Raw genomic sequence first — 17,102 nt, 5'->3', positions numbered from 1 at the left:
ATTTTTCTTACCTTAAAAATTTGACTTTTTTTCCCTGTGGGCTGTTAGGCTCGCGGGGGCTGAAAATGCTTCATTTTATTGCGTCATTCTTGGCGTGGACTTTTTTGGCGCAAAAAATCTTTTCTGTTTCCGGCGTCATAAGTGTCGCCGGAAGTTGCGTCATTTTTTGACGTTCTTTTGCGCCAAAGATGTCGGCGTTCCGGATATGGCGTCATTTTTGGCGCCAAAAAGCATTTAGGCGCCAAATAATGTGGGCATCTTATTTGGCGCTAAAAAATATGGGCGTCGCTTTTGTCTCCACATTATTTAAGTCTCATTTTTTCTTTGCTTCTGGTTGCTAGAAGCTTGTTCATTGGCATTTTTTCCCATTCCTGAAACTGTCATTTAAAGGACCAGTCAATACATTAGATTTGCATAATCAACAAATGCATGATAAGAAGACAATGTAATAGCACTTAGTCTGAACTTCAAATGAGTAGTAGATTTTTGTTAAATAAATTGCAAAGTTACGTCTATTTCCACTCCCCCTGTATCATGTGACAGCCATCAGCCAATTACAAATGCATATATGTATATGCTGTGAATTTTTGCACATGCTCAGTAGGAGTTGGTGACTCAAAAAGTGTAAATATAAAAAGATTGTGCACATTTTGTTAATGGAAGTAAATTGGAAAATTGTTTAAATTTGCATCCTGTATTTGAATCTTGAAGTTTAATTTTGACTTGAGTGTCCCTTTAAGGAATTTGATCAATTTTGCTTTATATGTTGTTTTTTCTCTTACATATTGCAAGATGTCTCACGTTTCATCTGAGTCAGAAGATACTTCAGGAAAATCGCTGTCTGGTGCTGGAATTACCAAAGCTAAGTGTATCTGCTGTAAACTTTTGGTAGCTATTCCTCCAGCTGTTTTTTGTATTAATTGTCATGACAAACTTGTTAATACAGATAATATTTCCTTTAGTAATGTACCATTACCTGTTGCAGTTCCATCAACATCTAATGTTCAGAATGTTCCTGATAACATAAGAGATTTTGTTTCTGAATCCATCAAGAAGGCTATGTCTGTTATTCCTCCTTCTAGTAAACATAAAAAATCTTTTAAAACTTCTCTTTATACAGATTCATTTTTAAATGAACATCATCATTCTGATTCTGATGACTCTTCTGGTTCAGAGGATTCTGTCTCAGAGATTGATGCTGATAAATCTTCATATTTATTTAAAATGGAATTTATTCGTTCTTTACTTAAAGAAGTACTAATTGCTTTAGAAATTGAGGATTCTGGTCCTCTTGATACTAATTCTAAACGTTTAGATAAGGTCTTTAAATCTCCTGTGGTTATTCCAGAAGTTTTTCCTGTTCCTAGTGCTATTTCTGAAGTAATTTCCAGAGAATGGGATAAATTGGGTAATTCATTTACTCCTTCTAAACGTTTTAAGCAATTATATCCTGTGCCATCTGACAGGTTAGAATTTTGGGACAAAATCCCTAGAGTTGATGGGGCTATTTCTACCCTTGCTAAACGTACTACTATTCCTACGTCAGATGGTACTTCGTTTAAGGATCCTTTAGATAGGAAAATTGAATCCTTTCTAAGAAAAGCTTATCTGTGTTCAGGTAATCTTTTTAGACCTGCTATATCATTGGCTGATGTTGCTGCAGCTTCAACTTTTTGGTTGGAAACTTTAGCGCAACAAGTAACAGATCATGATTCTCATAATATTATTATTCTTCTTCAACATGCTAATAATTTTATCTGTGATGCCATTTTTGATATTATCAGAGTTGATGTCAGGTTTATGTCTCTAGCTATTTTAGCTAGAAGAGCTTTATGGCTTAAAACTTGGAATGCTGATATGGCTTCTAAATCAACTCTACTTTCCATTTCTTTCCAGGGTAACAAATTATTTGGTTCTCAGTTGGATTCTATTATCTCAACTGTTACTGGTGGGAAAGGAACTTTTTTACCACAGGATAAAAAATCTAAGGGTAAAAACAGGGCTAATAATCGTTTTCGTTCCTTTCGTTTCAACAAAGAACAAAAGCCTGATCCTTCATCCTCAGCAGCAGTTTCAGTTTGGAAACCATCTCCAGTCTGGAATAAATCCAAGCCTTCTAGAAAAGCAAAGCCAGCTTCTAAGTCCACATGAAGGTGCGGCCCTCATTCCAGTTCAGCTGGTAGGGGGCAGGTTACGTTTTTTCAAAGAAATTTGGATCAATTCTGTTCACAATCTTTGGATTCAGAACATTGTTTCAGAAGGGTACAGAATTGGTTTCAAGATGAGACCTCCTGCAAAGAGATTTTTTCTTTCCCGTGTCCCAGTAAATCCAGTGAAAGCTCAAGCATTTCTGAATTGTGTTTCAGATCTAGAGTTGGCTGGAGTAATTATGCCAGTTCCAGTTCTGGAACAGGGGATGGGGTTTTATTCAAATCTCTTCATTGTACCAAAGAAGGAGAATTCCTTCAGACCAGTTCTGGATCTAAAAATATTGAATCGTTATGTAAGGATACCAACGTTCAAAATGGTAACTGTAAGGACTATCTTGCCTTTTGTTCAGCAAGGGCATTATATGTCCACAATAGATTTACAGGATGCATATCTGCATATTCCGATTCATCCAGATCATTATCAGTTCCTGAGATTCTCTTTTCTGGACAAGCATTACCAGTTTGTGGCTCTGCCGTTTGGCCTAGCTACAGCTCCAAGAATTTTTACAAAGGTTCTCGGTGCCCTTCTGTCTGTAATCAGAGAACAGGGTATTGTGGTATTTCCTTATTTGGACGATATCTTGGTACTTGCTCAGTCTTTACATTTAGCAGAATCTCATACGAATCGACTTGTGTTGTTTCTTCAAGATCATGGTTGGAGGATCAATTCACTAAAAAGTTAATTGATTCCTCAGACAAGGGTAAACTTTCTGGGTTTCCAGATAGATTCAGTGTCCATGACTCTGTCTTTGACAGACAAGAGACGTCTAAAATTGATTTCAGCTTGTCGAAACCTTCAGTCACAATCATTCCCTTCGGTAGCCTTATGCATGGAAATTCTAGGTCTTATGACTGCTGCATCGGACGCGATCCCCTTTGCTCGTTTTCACATGCGACCTCTTCAGCTCTGTATGCTGAATCAATGGTGCAGGGATTACACAAAGATATCTCAATTAATATCTTTAAAACCGATTGTACGACACTCTCTAACGTGGTGGACAGATCACCATCGTTTAATTCAGGGGGCTTCTTTTGTGCTTCCGACCTGGACTGTAATTTCAACAGATGCAAGTCTCACAGGTTGGGGAGCTGTGTGGGGATCTCTGACGGCACAAGGAGTTTGGGAATCTCAGGAGGTGAGATTACCGATCAATATTTTGGAACTCCGTGCAATTTTCAGAGCTCTTCAGTCTTGGCCTCTTCTGAAGAGAGAATCGTTCATTTGTTTTCAGACAGACAATGTCACAACTGTGGCATACATCAATCATCAAGGAGGGACTCACAGTCCTCTGGCTATGAAAGAAGTATCTCGAATTCTGGTTTGGGCGGAATCCATCTCCTGTCTAATCTCTGCGGTTCATATCCCAGGTATAGACAATTGGGAAGCGGATTATCTCAGTCGCCAAACGTTGCATCCGGGCGAATGGTCTCTTCACCAAGAGGTATTTCTTCAGATTGTTCAAATGTGGGAGCTTCCAGAAATAGATCTGATGGCGTCTCATCCAAACAAGAAACTTCCCAGGTATCTGTCCAGATCCCGGGATCCTCAGGCGGAAGCAGTGGATGCATTATCACTTCCTTGGAAGTATCATCCTGCCTATTTCTTTCCGCCTCTAGTTCTTCTTCCAAGAGTAATCTCCAAGATTCTGAAGGAATGCTCGTTTGTTCTGCTGATAGCTCCGGCATGGCCTCACAGGTTTTGGTATGCGGATCTTGTCCGGATGGCCTCTTGCCATCCGTGGACTCTTCCGCTAAGACCAGACCTTCTGTCGCAAGGTCCTTTTTTCCATCAAGATCTCAAATCCTTAAATTTAAAGGTATGGAGATTGAACGCTTGATTCTTGGTCAAAGAGGTTTCTCTGACTCTGTGATTAATACTATGTTACAGGCTCGTAAATCTGTATCCAGAGAGATATATTATAGAGTCTGGAAGACTTATATTTCTTGGTGTCTTTCTCATCATTTTTCTTGGCATTCTTTTAGAATTCCGAGAATTTTACAGTTTCTTCAGGATGGTTTAGATAAAGGTTTATCCGCAAGTTCTTTGAAAGGACAAATCTCTTCTCTTTCTGTTCTTTTTCACAGAAAGATTGCTAATCTTCCTGATATTCATTGTTTTGTACAAGCTTTGGTTCGTATAAAACCTGTCATTAAGTCAATTTCTCCTCCTTGGAGTTTGAATTTGGTTCTGGGGGCTCTTCAAGCTCCTCCGTTTGAACCTATGCATTCATTGGACATTAAATTACTTTCTTGGAAAGTTTTGTTCCTTTTGGCGATCTCTTCTGCCAGAAGAGTCTCTGAATTATCTGCTCTTTCTTGTGAGTCTCCTTTTCTGATTTTTCATCAGGATAAGGCGGTGTTGCGAACTTCTTTTGAATTTTTACCTAAAGTTGTGAATTCCAACAACATTAGTAGAGAAATTGTGGTTCCTTCATTATGTCCTAATCCTAAGAATTCTAAGGAGAAATCGTTGCATTCTTTGGATGTTGTTAGAGCTTTGAAATATTATGTTGAAGCTACTAAGTCTTTCCGAAAGACTTCTAGTCTATTTGTTATCTTTTCCGGTTCTAGAAAAGGCCAGAAAGCTTCTGCCATTTCTTTGGCATCTTGGTTGAAATCTCTAATTCATCATGCCTATGTCGAGTCGGGTAAAACTCCGCCTCAAAGGATTACAGCTCATTCTACTAGGTCAGTTTCTACTTCCTGGGCGTTTAGGAATGAAGCTTCGGTTGATCAGATTTGCAAAGCAACAACTTGGTCCTCTTTGCATACTTTTACTAAATTCTACCATTTTGATGTATTTTCTTCTTCTGAAGCAGTTTTTGGTAGAAAAGTACTTCAGGCAGCGGTTTCAGTTTGAATCTTCTGTTTATGTTTTTCATTAAACTTTATTTTGGGTGTGGATTATTTTCAGCAGGAATTGGCTGTCTTTATTTTATCCCTCCCTCTCTAGTGACTCTTGCGTGGAAAGATCCACATCTTGGGTAGTCATTATCCCATACGTCACTAGCTCATGGACTCTTGCTAATTACATGAAAGAAAACATAATTTATGTAAGAACTTACCTGATAAATTCATTTCTTTCATATTAGCAAGAGTCCATGAGGCCCGCCCTTTTTTGTGGTGGTTATGATTTTTTTGTATAAGCACAATTATTCCAATTCCTTATTTTATATGCTTTCGCACTTTTTTCTTATCACCCCACTTCTTGGCTATTCGTTAAACTGAATTGTGGGTGTGGTGAGGGGTGTATTTATAGGCATTTTAAGGTTTGGGAAACTTTGCCCCTCCTGGTAGGAATGTATATCCCATACGTCACTAGCTCATGGACTCTTGCTAATATGAAAGAAATGAATTTATCAGGTAAGTTCTTACATAAATTATGTTTTTTTTCTTGTTGTGGTTTTTTTGCAGTTATTAACACTTAAATCCAATTAGGAAAATATATGTAGCAGGGTTAGCCTTGATAATTTTGCAGTTTACTTTTTCAGCTTTGAGGAATCAAAATTGACAACTTTAATAAAATATATGAAAAGGTGGCAAAACAAGTTTTGAAGGTATATTGGAAATTTAGTAGTGTATAAATGTTTTAATCTGGCATGTCCTCAGATTTCCTTTAGATCTCTAAGCACCTTTGTTATTCATTAAATACGATTTTACAAAATAGGTTTTTTTTCCTTCTGTTTTTGCCATTGTCAAACAAGTTTAGTTTGCAAAATATATAGTTTAATTTTGTTGAACCAAATTGTGAAGATTACACACTGTTCCCTCTTTTCCGCAGGTGGTGGCAATATTACAGAAATTTTATGCAAATGGGGAAAATGAATTGGGTCTTAATTTCATCAATGAACTAATTGTGCAGTTCAGACACTCTTCCAAGTGGGTGGCTCGTCAAGCATTTGCATTCATCTGCCAGGTATTTGTTTTTTCCATTTTATGGTATTCTAGTGTGATGTTGCTCGTTCATTCAAATATCTTGGTTTAGTACCCCATCATATACTTTGCATTTTCCTTTTTCCTTTTTAAAATTTCTTCTAAATATGACACAATCTCTGCTGGGTCTGTCTTTCCAATAAACCAGTTTGAGTAAAGTTAGTAATTTTTATTTGGTTTCCATAATACGTTTGTCTTTATCAAACTCATAATCATGACTTACATTGCCTCCTCTCTCAAGTAAAAATAGCAAATGCTGCAAAAACATAAAGAATTTTAGTTAAATAGCATTTAGTTTCAGTGACAGATGTAAGTCCACAGCATTCAGATCTTCCTTTCCTAGCTAACCTCTGTCTATAATAGATGACAGAAATATATAGTATCTATACTATAATTGCGTTAGTAATGTCCGTCGCCGTTGGCAGTTGCGCACGCATCATCAAAGGAATGTTGGCAACGCAAGGCTGGTGGATTCCGAAAATGGCAGGGTGGTGAAAGAATCCACCATCCATTTTCGGAATCCACCGGGATGCAGCGAAGGCAAACGGAGCATTAAAAAAAACAAAAAAAACGCCTGCAATAAGTTTTTTAAAAAAAAAAAAAAAAAAACGCACACAATTAGTATGAAAAAAAAACACTTAACCTCCCGCAATAAGTATTTAAAAAAAACACAAAAAAATAAACTAACCACCAGCACAAAGTATTACGAAAAAAAAACTACCTTATAAAATTATTAACCCCTAAACCGCCATCCACCACCAACGCAATAACATAATTTATGTAAGAATTTACCTGATAAATTAATTTCTTTCATATTGGCAAGAGTCCATGAGCTAGTGACGTATGGGATATACAATCCTACCAGGAGGGGCAAAGTTTACCAAACCTCAAATGCCTATAAATACACCCCTCACCACACCCACAATTCAGTTTAACGAATAGCCAAGTAGTGGGGTGATAAAGAAAGGAGTAAAAAGCATCAATAAAGGAATTTGGAAATAATTATGCTTTGTACAAAAATGGCATAACCACCATAAAAAGGGTGGGCCTCATGGACTCTTGCCAATATGAAAGAAATTAATTTATCAGGTAAATTCTTACATAAATTGTTTTCTTTCATGTAATTGGCAAGAGTCCATGAGCTAGTGACGTATGGGATATCAATACCCAAGATGTGGAACTCCACGCAAGAGTCACTAGAGAGGGAGGGATAAAAATAAACAGCCATTTTCCGCTGAAAAAATAATCCACAACCCAAAATATAAGTTTATTCTTTAATGACAAGAAAAACTTAAAACATCAGCAGAAGAATCAAACTGAAACAGCTGCCTGAAGAACTTTTCTGCCAAAAACTGCTTCTGAAGAAGCAAATACATCAAAACGGTAGAATTTAGTACATTTATGAAAAGAAGACCAAGTTGTCGCTTTGCAAATTTGATCAACTGAAGCTTCATTCTTAGAAGCCCACGAAGTGGAGACTGATCTAGTAGAATGAACTGTAATTCTCTGAGGCGGGACCTGACCCGACTCCAAATAAGCCTGAAGAATCAAAAGCTTTAACCAAGAAGCCAAGGAAATAGCAGAAGCCTTCTGACCTTTCTTGGAACCAGAAAATATAACAAATAGACTAGAAGTCTTCCTGAAATCTTTAGTAGCTTCAATATAATATTTCTCTTGTAAGGTGAATCCAGTCCACGGGTTCATCCATTACTTGTGGGATATTCTCCTTCCCAACAGGAAGTTGCAAGAGGACAACCACAGCAGAGCTGTCTATATAGCTCCTCCCTTAACTGCCACCCCCAGTCATTCTCTTGCAACTCTCGACAAGAAAGGAAGTATCAAGAGATATGTGGTGACTTAGTGTAGTTTTACCTTCAATCAAGAGTTTGATATTTTTAAACAGTACCGGCGTTGTACTGTTTTACTCTCAGGCAGAAATTAGAAGAAGAATTCTTCCTGGAGGTTTGATGATCTTAGCGGTTTGTAACTAAGGTCCATTGCTGTTCTCACACATAACTGAAGAATATGGGAAAACTTCAGTTGGGGGAACGGTCTGCAGATTACCTGCTTTGAGGTATGTTCAGTATTTTTATTTCTAGAGAGATGAATAAATTCTAGAAAATGCTGACAGAGCCTTGTGTATTTGAGGTAAGCCTGATGCAGTGATTTAACAGCGACTGGGATCATGCTTACAAAACAGGGTAATACTCATGTTAATAATCATATTACTTAGTGACAAAACGTTTACATGATTTCATAAATAGGACGTTTTTTCTCTGAGGGAGATAAGTCTTTATTTGGGGCCTAGTTTCCACATGGCTAGTCAGATACTCCTAGGAGTATTTTCTTAAGGCCCCTCTGGCATCCAGTACCTGGTGGGAGGGGCCTATTTTAGTGCTCTAACTGCACAGTTTTAATTCATACTGAGACATCCAGCTTCCCTAGCGGAGTCCTCTGGCATCTGAGGACCATTTCAAAGGGGTTATTTCTGCACAAAATCGTTTTTGAGGGCAGGTAGGAGCCTCAGCAGCGCTGTGGCAAGATGCTCAATTGACTTTTAACGTTTTTCAATCCGGTTTGGGGCCTAAGGGGTTAATCATCCATTTGCAAGTGGGTGCAATGTTGCTTTAGTCCCTTACACACACTGTAAAAATTTCAAAGACTTTACTGTATTTTTACACTGTTTTGCAGTTTAAGTGCTAGTTTTTTTTCTCTTAAAGGCACAATAACGTTTTTGTTTAATTGCTCTTTCACCTTTATTAAAGTGTTTTCCAAGCTTGCTTGTCTCATTACTAGTCTGTTAAACATGTCTGACATAGAGGAAACTCCTTGTTAAATATGTTTGGGAGCCATGGTGGATCCCCCTCTTAGAATGTGTACCAAATGTACTGATATTTCTATAAACTATGAAGACCATATTATGGTGCTTAAAGATTTATCTCCAGGGTATTCTCTGACTGAAAAGAGGGAGATTATGCCATCTAGCTCTCCCCATGTGTCAGAACCTATAACTCCCGCTCAAGTGACGCCAAGTAAGTCTAGCGCGTCTAATTCTTTTACCTTACAGGACATGGCGGCAGTTATGAATGCTACCCTCTCAGAGGTATTCTCCAAACTGCCAGGGTTACAAGGAAAGCGAGACAGCTCTCAGGCTAGAACTAATACAGAGCTTTCTGATGCTTTAATGCCTGTGTCCGATATACCCTCACAATGCTCAGAAGCCAAGGCAGGTGAGCTTCTATCTGTGGGTGACATTTCAGACTCAGGGAAGGAGTTACTTCAGTCTGATTCTGAAATGACAGCGTTTAAATTTAAGCTTGAACACCTCTGCTTATTGCTTAGGGAGGTTTTAGCGACTCTGGATGACTTTGACCCCATTGTGGTTCCAGAGAAATTGTGTAAAATGGACAAATACTTTGCAGTGCCTGTTTACACTGATGTTTTTCCAGTCCCTAAGAGGTTTTCGGAAATTATTACTAAGGAATGGGATAGACCAGTTGTGCTGTTCTCTCCCCCTCCTGCTTTCAAAAAGATGTTTCCCATAGATGCCGCCATACGGGACTCGTGGCAGATGGTTCCTAAGGTGGAGGGAGCAGTCTCTACCCTAGCTATGCGTACAACTATCCCCTTCGAGGACAGTTGTGCTTTCCTAGATCCTATGGATAAAAAATTGGAGGGTCTCCTTAAGAAAAATTTTATACATCAAGGTTTTATTCTCCAGCCCCTAACCAGGCTTGGAACAAGGGGAAGCAGGCCAAGAAACCTGCGGCTGCCTCTAAGACAGCATGAAGGAGTAGCCCCCGATCCGGGACCGAATCTAATAGGGGGCAGACTTTCCCTCTTCGCCCAGGCTTGGGCAAGAGACGTCCAGGATCCCTGGGCATTAGAGATTGTTTCCCAGGGATATCTTCTGGACTTCAAAGCTTCATCTCCCAAGGGGAGATTTCATCTCTCACAATTATCTGTAAACCAGTTAAAGAGAGAGGCATTCTTACGTTGTGTTCAAGACCTACTGGTTATGGGAGTGATCCACCCAGTTCCAAGGGAGGAACAGGGGCAGGGCTTCTATTCAAATCTGTTTATAGTTCCCAAAAAAGAGGGAACTTTCAGACCAATCTTGGATCTCAAGATCCTAAACAAATTTCTCAGGGTCCCATCCTTCAAGATGGAGACTATCCGAACCATCCTCCCTATGATCCAGGAGGGTCAATATTTGACTACCGTGGACTTAAAGGATGCTTATCTCCACATTCCGATTCACAAAGATCATCATCACTTCCTCAGGTTTGCCTTCTTAGACGGGCATTACCAGTTTGTGGCTCTTCCCTTCGGGTTAGCCACGGCACCAAGAAACTTTACGAAGGTTCTAGGGTCCCTACTGGCTGTTCTAAGACCACGGGGCATAGCAGTGGCTTCTTACCTAGACGACATTCTGATACAGGCATCGACTTTTCAAATCGCCAAGTCCCATACGGACATTGTTCAGACCTTTCTAAGGTCTCATGGGTGGAAGGTGAACGAACATAAGAGTTCTCTCTCCCCTCTCACAAGAGTTTCCTTCCTAGGAACACTGATAGATTCAGTAGAAATGAAATATTTTCTGACAGAGGTCAGATTATCAAAGCTTCTAACTTCGTGCCGTGCTCTTCATTCCACTTCTCGGCCGTCAGTGGCTTAGTGTATGGAAGTAATCAGCCTAACGGTAGTGGCAATGGACATAGTTCCGTTTGCCCGCCTACATCTCAGACCACTGCAACTTTGTATGCTCAATCAGTGGAATGGGGACTACACAGATTTGTCCCCTCTGCTAAATCTGGATCAAGAGACCAGGGATTCTCTTCTCTGGTGGTTATCTCGGGTCCATCTGTCCAGGGGAATGAGTTTCCGCAGGCCAGAGTGGACTATAGTGACGACAGATGCCAGCCTTCTGGGCTGGGGCGCGGTCTGGAACTCCCTGAAGGCTCAGGGTTCATGGACTCAGGAGGAAGCCCTCCTTCAGATAAACATTCTGGAACTGAGAGCGATATTCAATGCTCTTCAGGCTTGGCCTCAACTAGCTGCGGTCAGGTTCATCAAATTTCAGTCGGACAATATCACGACTGTAGCCTATATCAACCATCAGGGGGGAACAAGAAGCCCCCTGGCAATCTTGGAGGTTTCAAAGATAATTCTATGGGCAGAGGTTCACTCTTGCCATCTCTCAGCCATCCATATCCCAGGAGTAGAGAACTGGGAGGCGAATTTTCTAAGTCGGCAGACTTTTCATCTGGGGGAGTGGGAGCTCCATCCGGAGGTATTTGCCCAGCTGATTCAACTATGGGGCAAACCAGAAGTGGATCTGATGGCGTCTCGTCAGAACGCCAAGCTTCCTTGTTACGGGTCCAGATCAAGGGATCCCCAGGCAGCGCTGATAGATGCTCTAGCAGCGCCCTGGTCCTTCAGCCTGGCTTATGTGTTTCCACCATTTCCTCTCCTCCCTCGTCTGATTGCCAAGATCAAGCAGGAGAGAGCTTCGGTGATTTTAATAGCACCTGCCTGGCCACGCAGGACTTGGTATGCAGATCATGTCATCCCTTCCACCATGGTCTCTGCCGCTGACGCAGGACCTTCTACTCCAAGGTCCATTCAAACATCCAAATCTAATTTCTCTGCGGCTGACTGCTTGGAGATTGAACGCTTGATTTTATCAAAACGTGGTTTCTCCGAGTCGGTCATTGATACCTTAATTCAGGCTCGAAAGCCTGTCACCAGGAAAATCTATCATAAGATATGGTGTAAATATCTTCATTGGTGTGAATCCAAGGGTTACTCATGGATTCCTAGGATATTATCCTTTCTCCAAGAAGGATTGGAGAAGGGATTGTCAGCTAGTTCCTTAAAGGGACAGATTTCTGCTCTGTCCTTCTACACAAGCGTCTGGCAGATGTTCCAGACGTTCAGGCGTTTTGTCAGGCTTTAGTTAGAATCAAGCCTGTGTTTAAATCTGTTGCTCCACCATGGAGTTTAAATTTAGTTCTTAAAGTTCTTCAAGGGGTTCCGTTTGAACCTCTGCATTCCATAGATATCAAGCTTTTATCTTGGAAAGTTCTGTTTTTAGTAGCTATCTCTTCGGCTCGTAGAGTTTCAGAGTTATCTGCCTTACAGTGTGATTCCCCTTATCTGATCTTCCATGCAGATAAGGTAGTTTTGCGTACCAAACCTGGGTTTCTTCCTAAAGTGGTATCTAATAAGAATATCAATCAGGAGATTGGGTTTCCGTCACTGTGTCCTAATCCTTCTTCAAAGAAGGAACGTCTATTACACAATCTTGACGTGGTTCGTGCTTTAAAGTTTTATTTACAAGCTACTAAGGATTTTCGTCAAACATCTGCATTGTTTGTTGTCTACTCTGGACAGAGGAGGGGCCAAAAGGCTTCTGCATCTTCTCTTTCTTTTTGGCTGAGAAGCATAATCCGTTTAGCTTATGAGACTGCTGGCCAGCAGCCTCCTGAAAAAATTACAGCTCATTCCACTAGAGCGGTAGCTTCCACGTGGGCTTTTAAAAATGAGGCCTCTGTTGAACAGATTTGTAAGGCGGCGACTTGGTCTTCGCTTCATACTTTTTCTAAATTCTACAAATTTGATACTTTTGCTTCCTCGGAGGAGGAATTTTTTGGGAGAAAGGTCTTGCAGGCAGTGGTGCCTTCCGTTTAAGTTCCTGCCTTGTCCCTCCCTTCATCCGTGTCTTAAAGCTTTGGTATTGGTATCACACAAGTAATGGATGAACCCGTGGACTGGATACACCTTACAAGAGAAAACAAAATTTATGCTTACCTGATAAATTTCTTTCTCTTGTGGTGTATCCAGTCCACGGCCCGCCCTGTCACTTTAAGGCAGGTGTTTTTTATTTTTAAACTACAGTCCCCAATGCACCCTATAGTTTCTCCTTTTTCTTGCTTGTCTTCGGTCGAAAGACTGGGGGTGGCAGTTAGGGGAGGAGCTATATAGACAGCTCTGCTGTGGGTGTCCTCTTGCAACTTCCTGTTGGGAAGGAGAATATCCCACAAGTAATGGATGAACCCGTGGACTGGATACACCACAAGAGAAAGAAATTTATCAGGTAAGCATAAATTTTGTTTTCAAAGCTCTCACCACATCCAAAGAATGTAAGGATCTTTCCAAAGTATTCTTAGGATTAGGACACAAGGAAGGGACAACAATATCTCTACTAATGTTGTTAGAATTCACAACCTTAGGAAAAAATTTAAATGAAGTCCGCAAATCCGCCTTATCCTGATGAAAAATCAGAAAACGAGATTCACAAGAAAGAGCAGATAGCTCAGAAACTCTTCCAGCAGAAGAGATTGCCAAAAGGACAACACTTTCCAAGAAAGTAGATAAATGTCCAAAGAATGCATAGGCTCAATATGGAGGAGCCTGTAAAGCCCTCAAAACCAAATTAAGACTCCAAGGAGGAGAGATTGATTTAAAGACAGGCTTAATACGAACTAAAGGCTGTACAAAACAGTGAATATCAGGAAGTTTAGCAATCTTTCTGTGAATAAAACAGAGCAGAGATTTGTCCCTTCAAGGAACTTGCAGACAAACCCTTATCCAAACCATTCTGAAGAAACTGTAAAATTCTTGCAACTCTAAAAGAAATGCCAAGAGAATTTATGAGAAGAACACCATGAAAGGTATGTCTTCCAAACTCGATAATAAATCTTTCTAGAAACAGATTTTACGAGCCTGTAACATAGTATTAATCACTGAGTCAGAGAAACCTCTATGACTTAGCACTAAGCGATCAATTTCCATACCTTCAAATTAATGATTTGAGAACCTGATGGAAAAATGGACCTTGAGACAGTAGGTCCGGCCTTAACGGAAGTGGCTAAGGTTGGCAGCTGGACATCTGAACAAGACCCGCATTCCAAAACCTGTGAGGCCATGATGGAGCCACCAGCAACACAAATGATAGTTCCATGATGATTTTGGAAATCACTCTTGGAACAAGAACTAGAGGCAGGAAAATATAAGCAGGTTGATAACACCAAGGAAGTGTCGGCGCACCTACTGCTTCCGCCTGAAAATCCCTGGACAGGCATCTGGGAAGTCTCTTGTTTAGATGAGAGGCCATCAGATCCATCTCTAGAAGACCCCATATCTGAACAATCTGAGAAAACACATCTGGATGGAGGGACCACCCCCCCTGGATGTAAAGTCTGACGGCTGAGATAATCCGCCTCCCAATGTCTATACCTGGGATATGCACCGCAGAATTTAGACAGGAGCTGGATTCCGCCCAAACAAGTATCCGAGATACTACTTTCATAGCTTGTGGACTGTGAGTCCCACCCTGCTGATTGACAAATGCCACTGTCTGTGATATTGTCTGTTTGGAAATAAATGAGCGGTTCTCTCTTCAACAGAGGCCAAAATTGAAGAGCTCTGAAATTGCACAGAGTTCTAAAATATTGATTGGTAATCTCGCCTCTTGAGATTTCCAAACCCCTTGTGCTGTCAGAGATCCCCAAACAGCTCCCTAACATAAAAGACTTGCATCTGTAGTGATCATAGTCCAGGTTAGCTGAACCAAGAAGCCCCTTGAACTAAACTCTAGTGTTTTTACCACCACGTTAGAGAGTGTCAAACATTGGGATTTAAGGATATTAATTGTGATATATTGTATAATCCCTGCACCATGGATTTAGCAAACAAATCTGGAGAGGTCTCATGTTAAAACGAGCAAAGGTAATCGTGTCCGATGCTGCAGTCATGAGACCTAAATTTTCCATGCACATAACCACTGAAGGGAATGACTGAGACTGAAGGTACCGACAGGCTGCAAACACTTTCAAACGTCTCTTGACTGTTAAAGACAGAGTCATGGACACTGAATCTATCTGGAAACATAAAAAGGTGACCCTTGTCTGAGGAATCAAGAAACTTTTTGGTAAATTGATCCTCCAACCATGTTTTCGAAGAAACAACACTAGTTGATTTGTGTGAGATTCTGCAGAACGTAAAGACTGAGCTAGTACCAAGATATCGTCCAAATAAGGAAACACTGCAATACCCTGCTCTCTGGTTTCCAAAAAGCAGGGCACCTAGAACCTTTAGAAAAGATGCTTTGAGCGGTTGCTAGTCCAAATGGAAGAGCAACGAATTGGTAATGCTTGTCTAGAAAAGAGAATCTCAGGAACTGATAATGATTTGAATGAATCGGAATATGAAGGTATACATTCTTCAAGTCCATTGTGTACCTAAAATGTCTTTGCTGAATAAATGGCAGAACAGTCCTTAAAGTCACCATTGAAAGTTGGTACTCTTACATAACGATTCAAAATTTTCAGATCCAGAATTGGTCTGAATGAAATTTCCTTCTTTGGGACAATGAATAGAATAGATTTGAATAAAACCCCAGACCTTGTTCCTGAAAAGGAACTGGCATGACTACCCCTGAACTCCAGGTCTGAAACACACTTCAGGAAAAGCCTGAGCTTTAACTGGATTTGCTGGGAAGCATGAGAGAAAAAAAAATCTTCTCACAGGAGGATTTACTCAGTATCCTATTCGATACCCCTGAGAGACAATACTCTGAAACCATTGATTTTGGACAGAATTTATCCAAACATCCTTGAAAAAAACCTTAATCTGCCCCCTACCAGCTGAGCTGGAATGAGAGTCACACCGTCATGCGGACTTAGGGGCTGGCTTTTGGTTTCTTAAATGGGTTGGATTTATTCCAATTAATGAAGGTTTCCAATTGGAAACAAATTCCATAGGAAAGGATTAGGTTTTTGTTCCTTATTTGACAAAAAGAACGAAAACGATTAGAATCTCTATATTTACCCTTAGGTCTCTTATTACCTTGGAAAGAAAGAGATAGCAATCTAGACTTAAAAAGTCATATCAGCATTCCAAGATTTAAGCCTCAAAACTCTTCTAGCTAAAAATAGCTAAAGACATAGATCTAACATCAATCTTGATATCATCAAAAAATGGCATCAGAACTGATTAGTATGTTGCAGTAAGCGAATAATGCTAGATAAATCAGAATCCAATTCTTGTTGCGCTAATTCTCCAACACAAATGTTGATGCAGCTGCAACATCAGCCAAAGAAATTGCAGGCCTGAGACGACCTGAATATAAATAAGCTTTCCTTAGATAAGATTCAAGTTTCCTATCTAAAGGAACTTAAATGGACACTGTACCCAATTTTTTTCTTTTGTGATTCAGATAGAGCATGACATTTTAAGCAACTTTCTAATTTTCTCCTATTATCAAATTTTCTTCATTTTCTTGGTATCTTTATTTGAAATGCAAGAAGGTAAGTTTAGATGCCGGCCCATTTTTGGTGATCAACCTGGGTTGTTTTTGCTGATTGGTGGATAAACTCATCCACCAATAAAAAAGTGCTTTCCATAGTTCTGAATTAAAAAAAAAAGCTTAGATGTCTTTTTTTTTAAAATAAAGATAGCAAGAGAACGAAGAAAAATTGATAATAGGAATAAATTAGAAAGTGGCTTAAAATTGCATGCTCTATCTGAATCATGAAAGAAAAAATTTGGGTTCATTGTCCCTTTAAGTACTATCTTCTATAGGAATAAAGGTGCGTTCAGCAAGAGTAGAAATAGCCCCATCAACTTTGAGGATCTTTTCCCAAAACTCTATAGAAATTGCTGGTAAAGGATACAATTTTTAAACCTTGAAGAAGGAATAAAAGAAGTACCCGGCTTATTCCATTCCTTAGAAATCATATCAGAAATAGCATCAGGAACAGGAAAAAACCTCTGGAGTAACCACAGGAGGTTTAAAAACATAATTTACTAGTTCTAATATCAAGAGGACTAGTTTCCACGATATCCAAAATAATTAACACTTCTTTAACAAAGAACGAAAATACTTCATTTTAAATAAATAAGTAGATTTGTTAGTGTCAATATCTGAGGAAGGATCTTCTGAATCAGATAGAT

General features: G+C 39.8%; 1 protein-coding gene across 1 annotated transcript in view; it reads left to right on the top strand.

Annotated features, from left to right (window-relative positions):
• Positions 1–17,102, top strand: part of LOC128651370 (serine/threonine-protein phosphatase 4 regulatory subunit 1) — a 515,789-nt gene that overhangs the window by 457,867 nt on the left and 40,820 nt on the right. Inside the window, exon 18 of the mRNA XM_053704495.1 lies at positions 5,992–6,126. Coding sequence (XP_053560470.1) covers positions 5,992–6,126 — 135 coding nt within the window. The remainder of the gene's footprint in view (positions 1–5,991; positions 6,127–17,102) is intronic.

Source organism: Bombina bombina, chromosome 1 (assembly GCF_027579735.1).
Source record: "Bombina bombina isolate aBomBom1 chromosome 1, aBomBom1.pri, whole genome shotgun sequence".
Lineage (NCBI taxonomy): Eukaryota > Metazoa > Chordata > Amphibia > Anura > Bombinatoridae > Bombina > Bombina bombina.
Note: the sequence above shows the minus strand (reverse complement) of the source record. Positions and strands in the feature narration are given on the sequence as shown.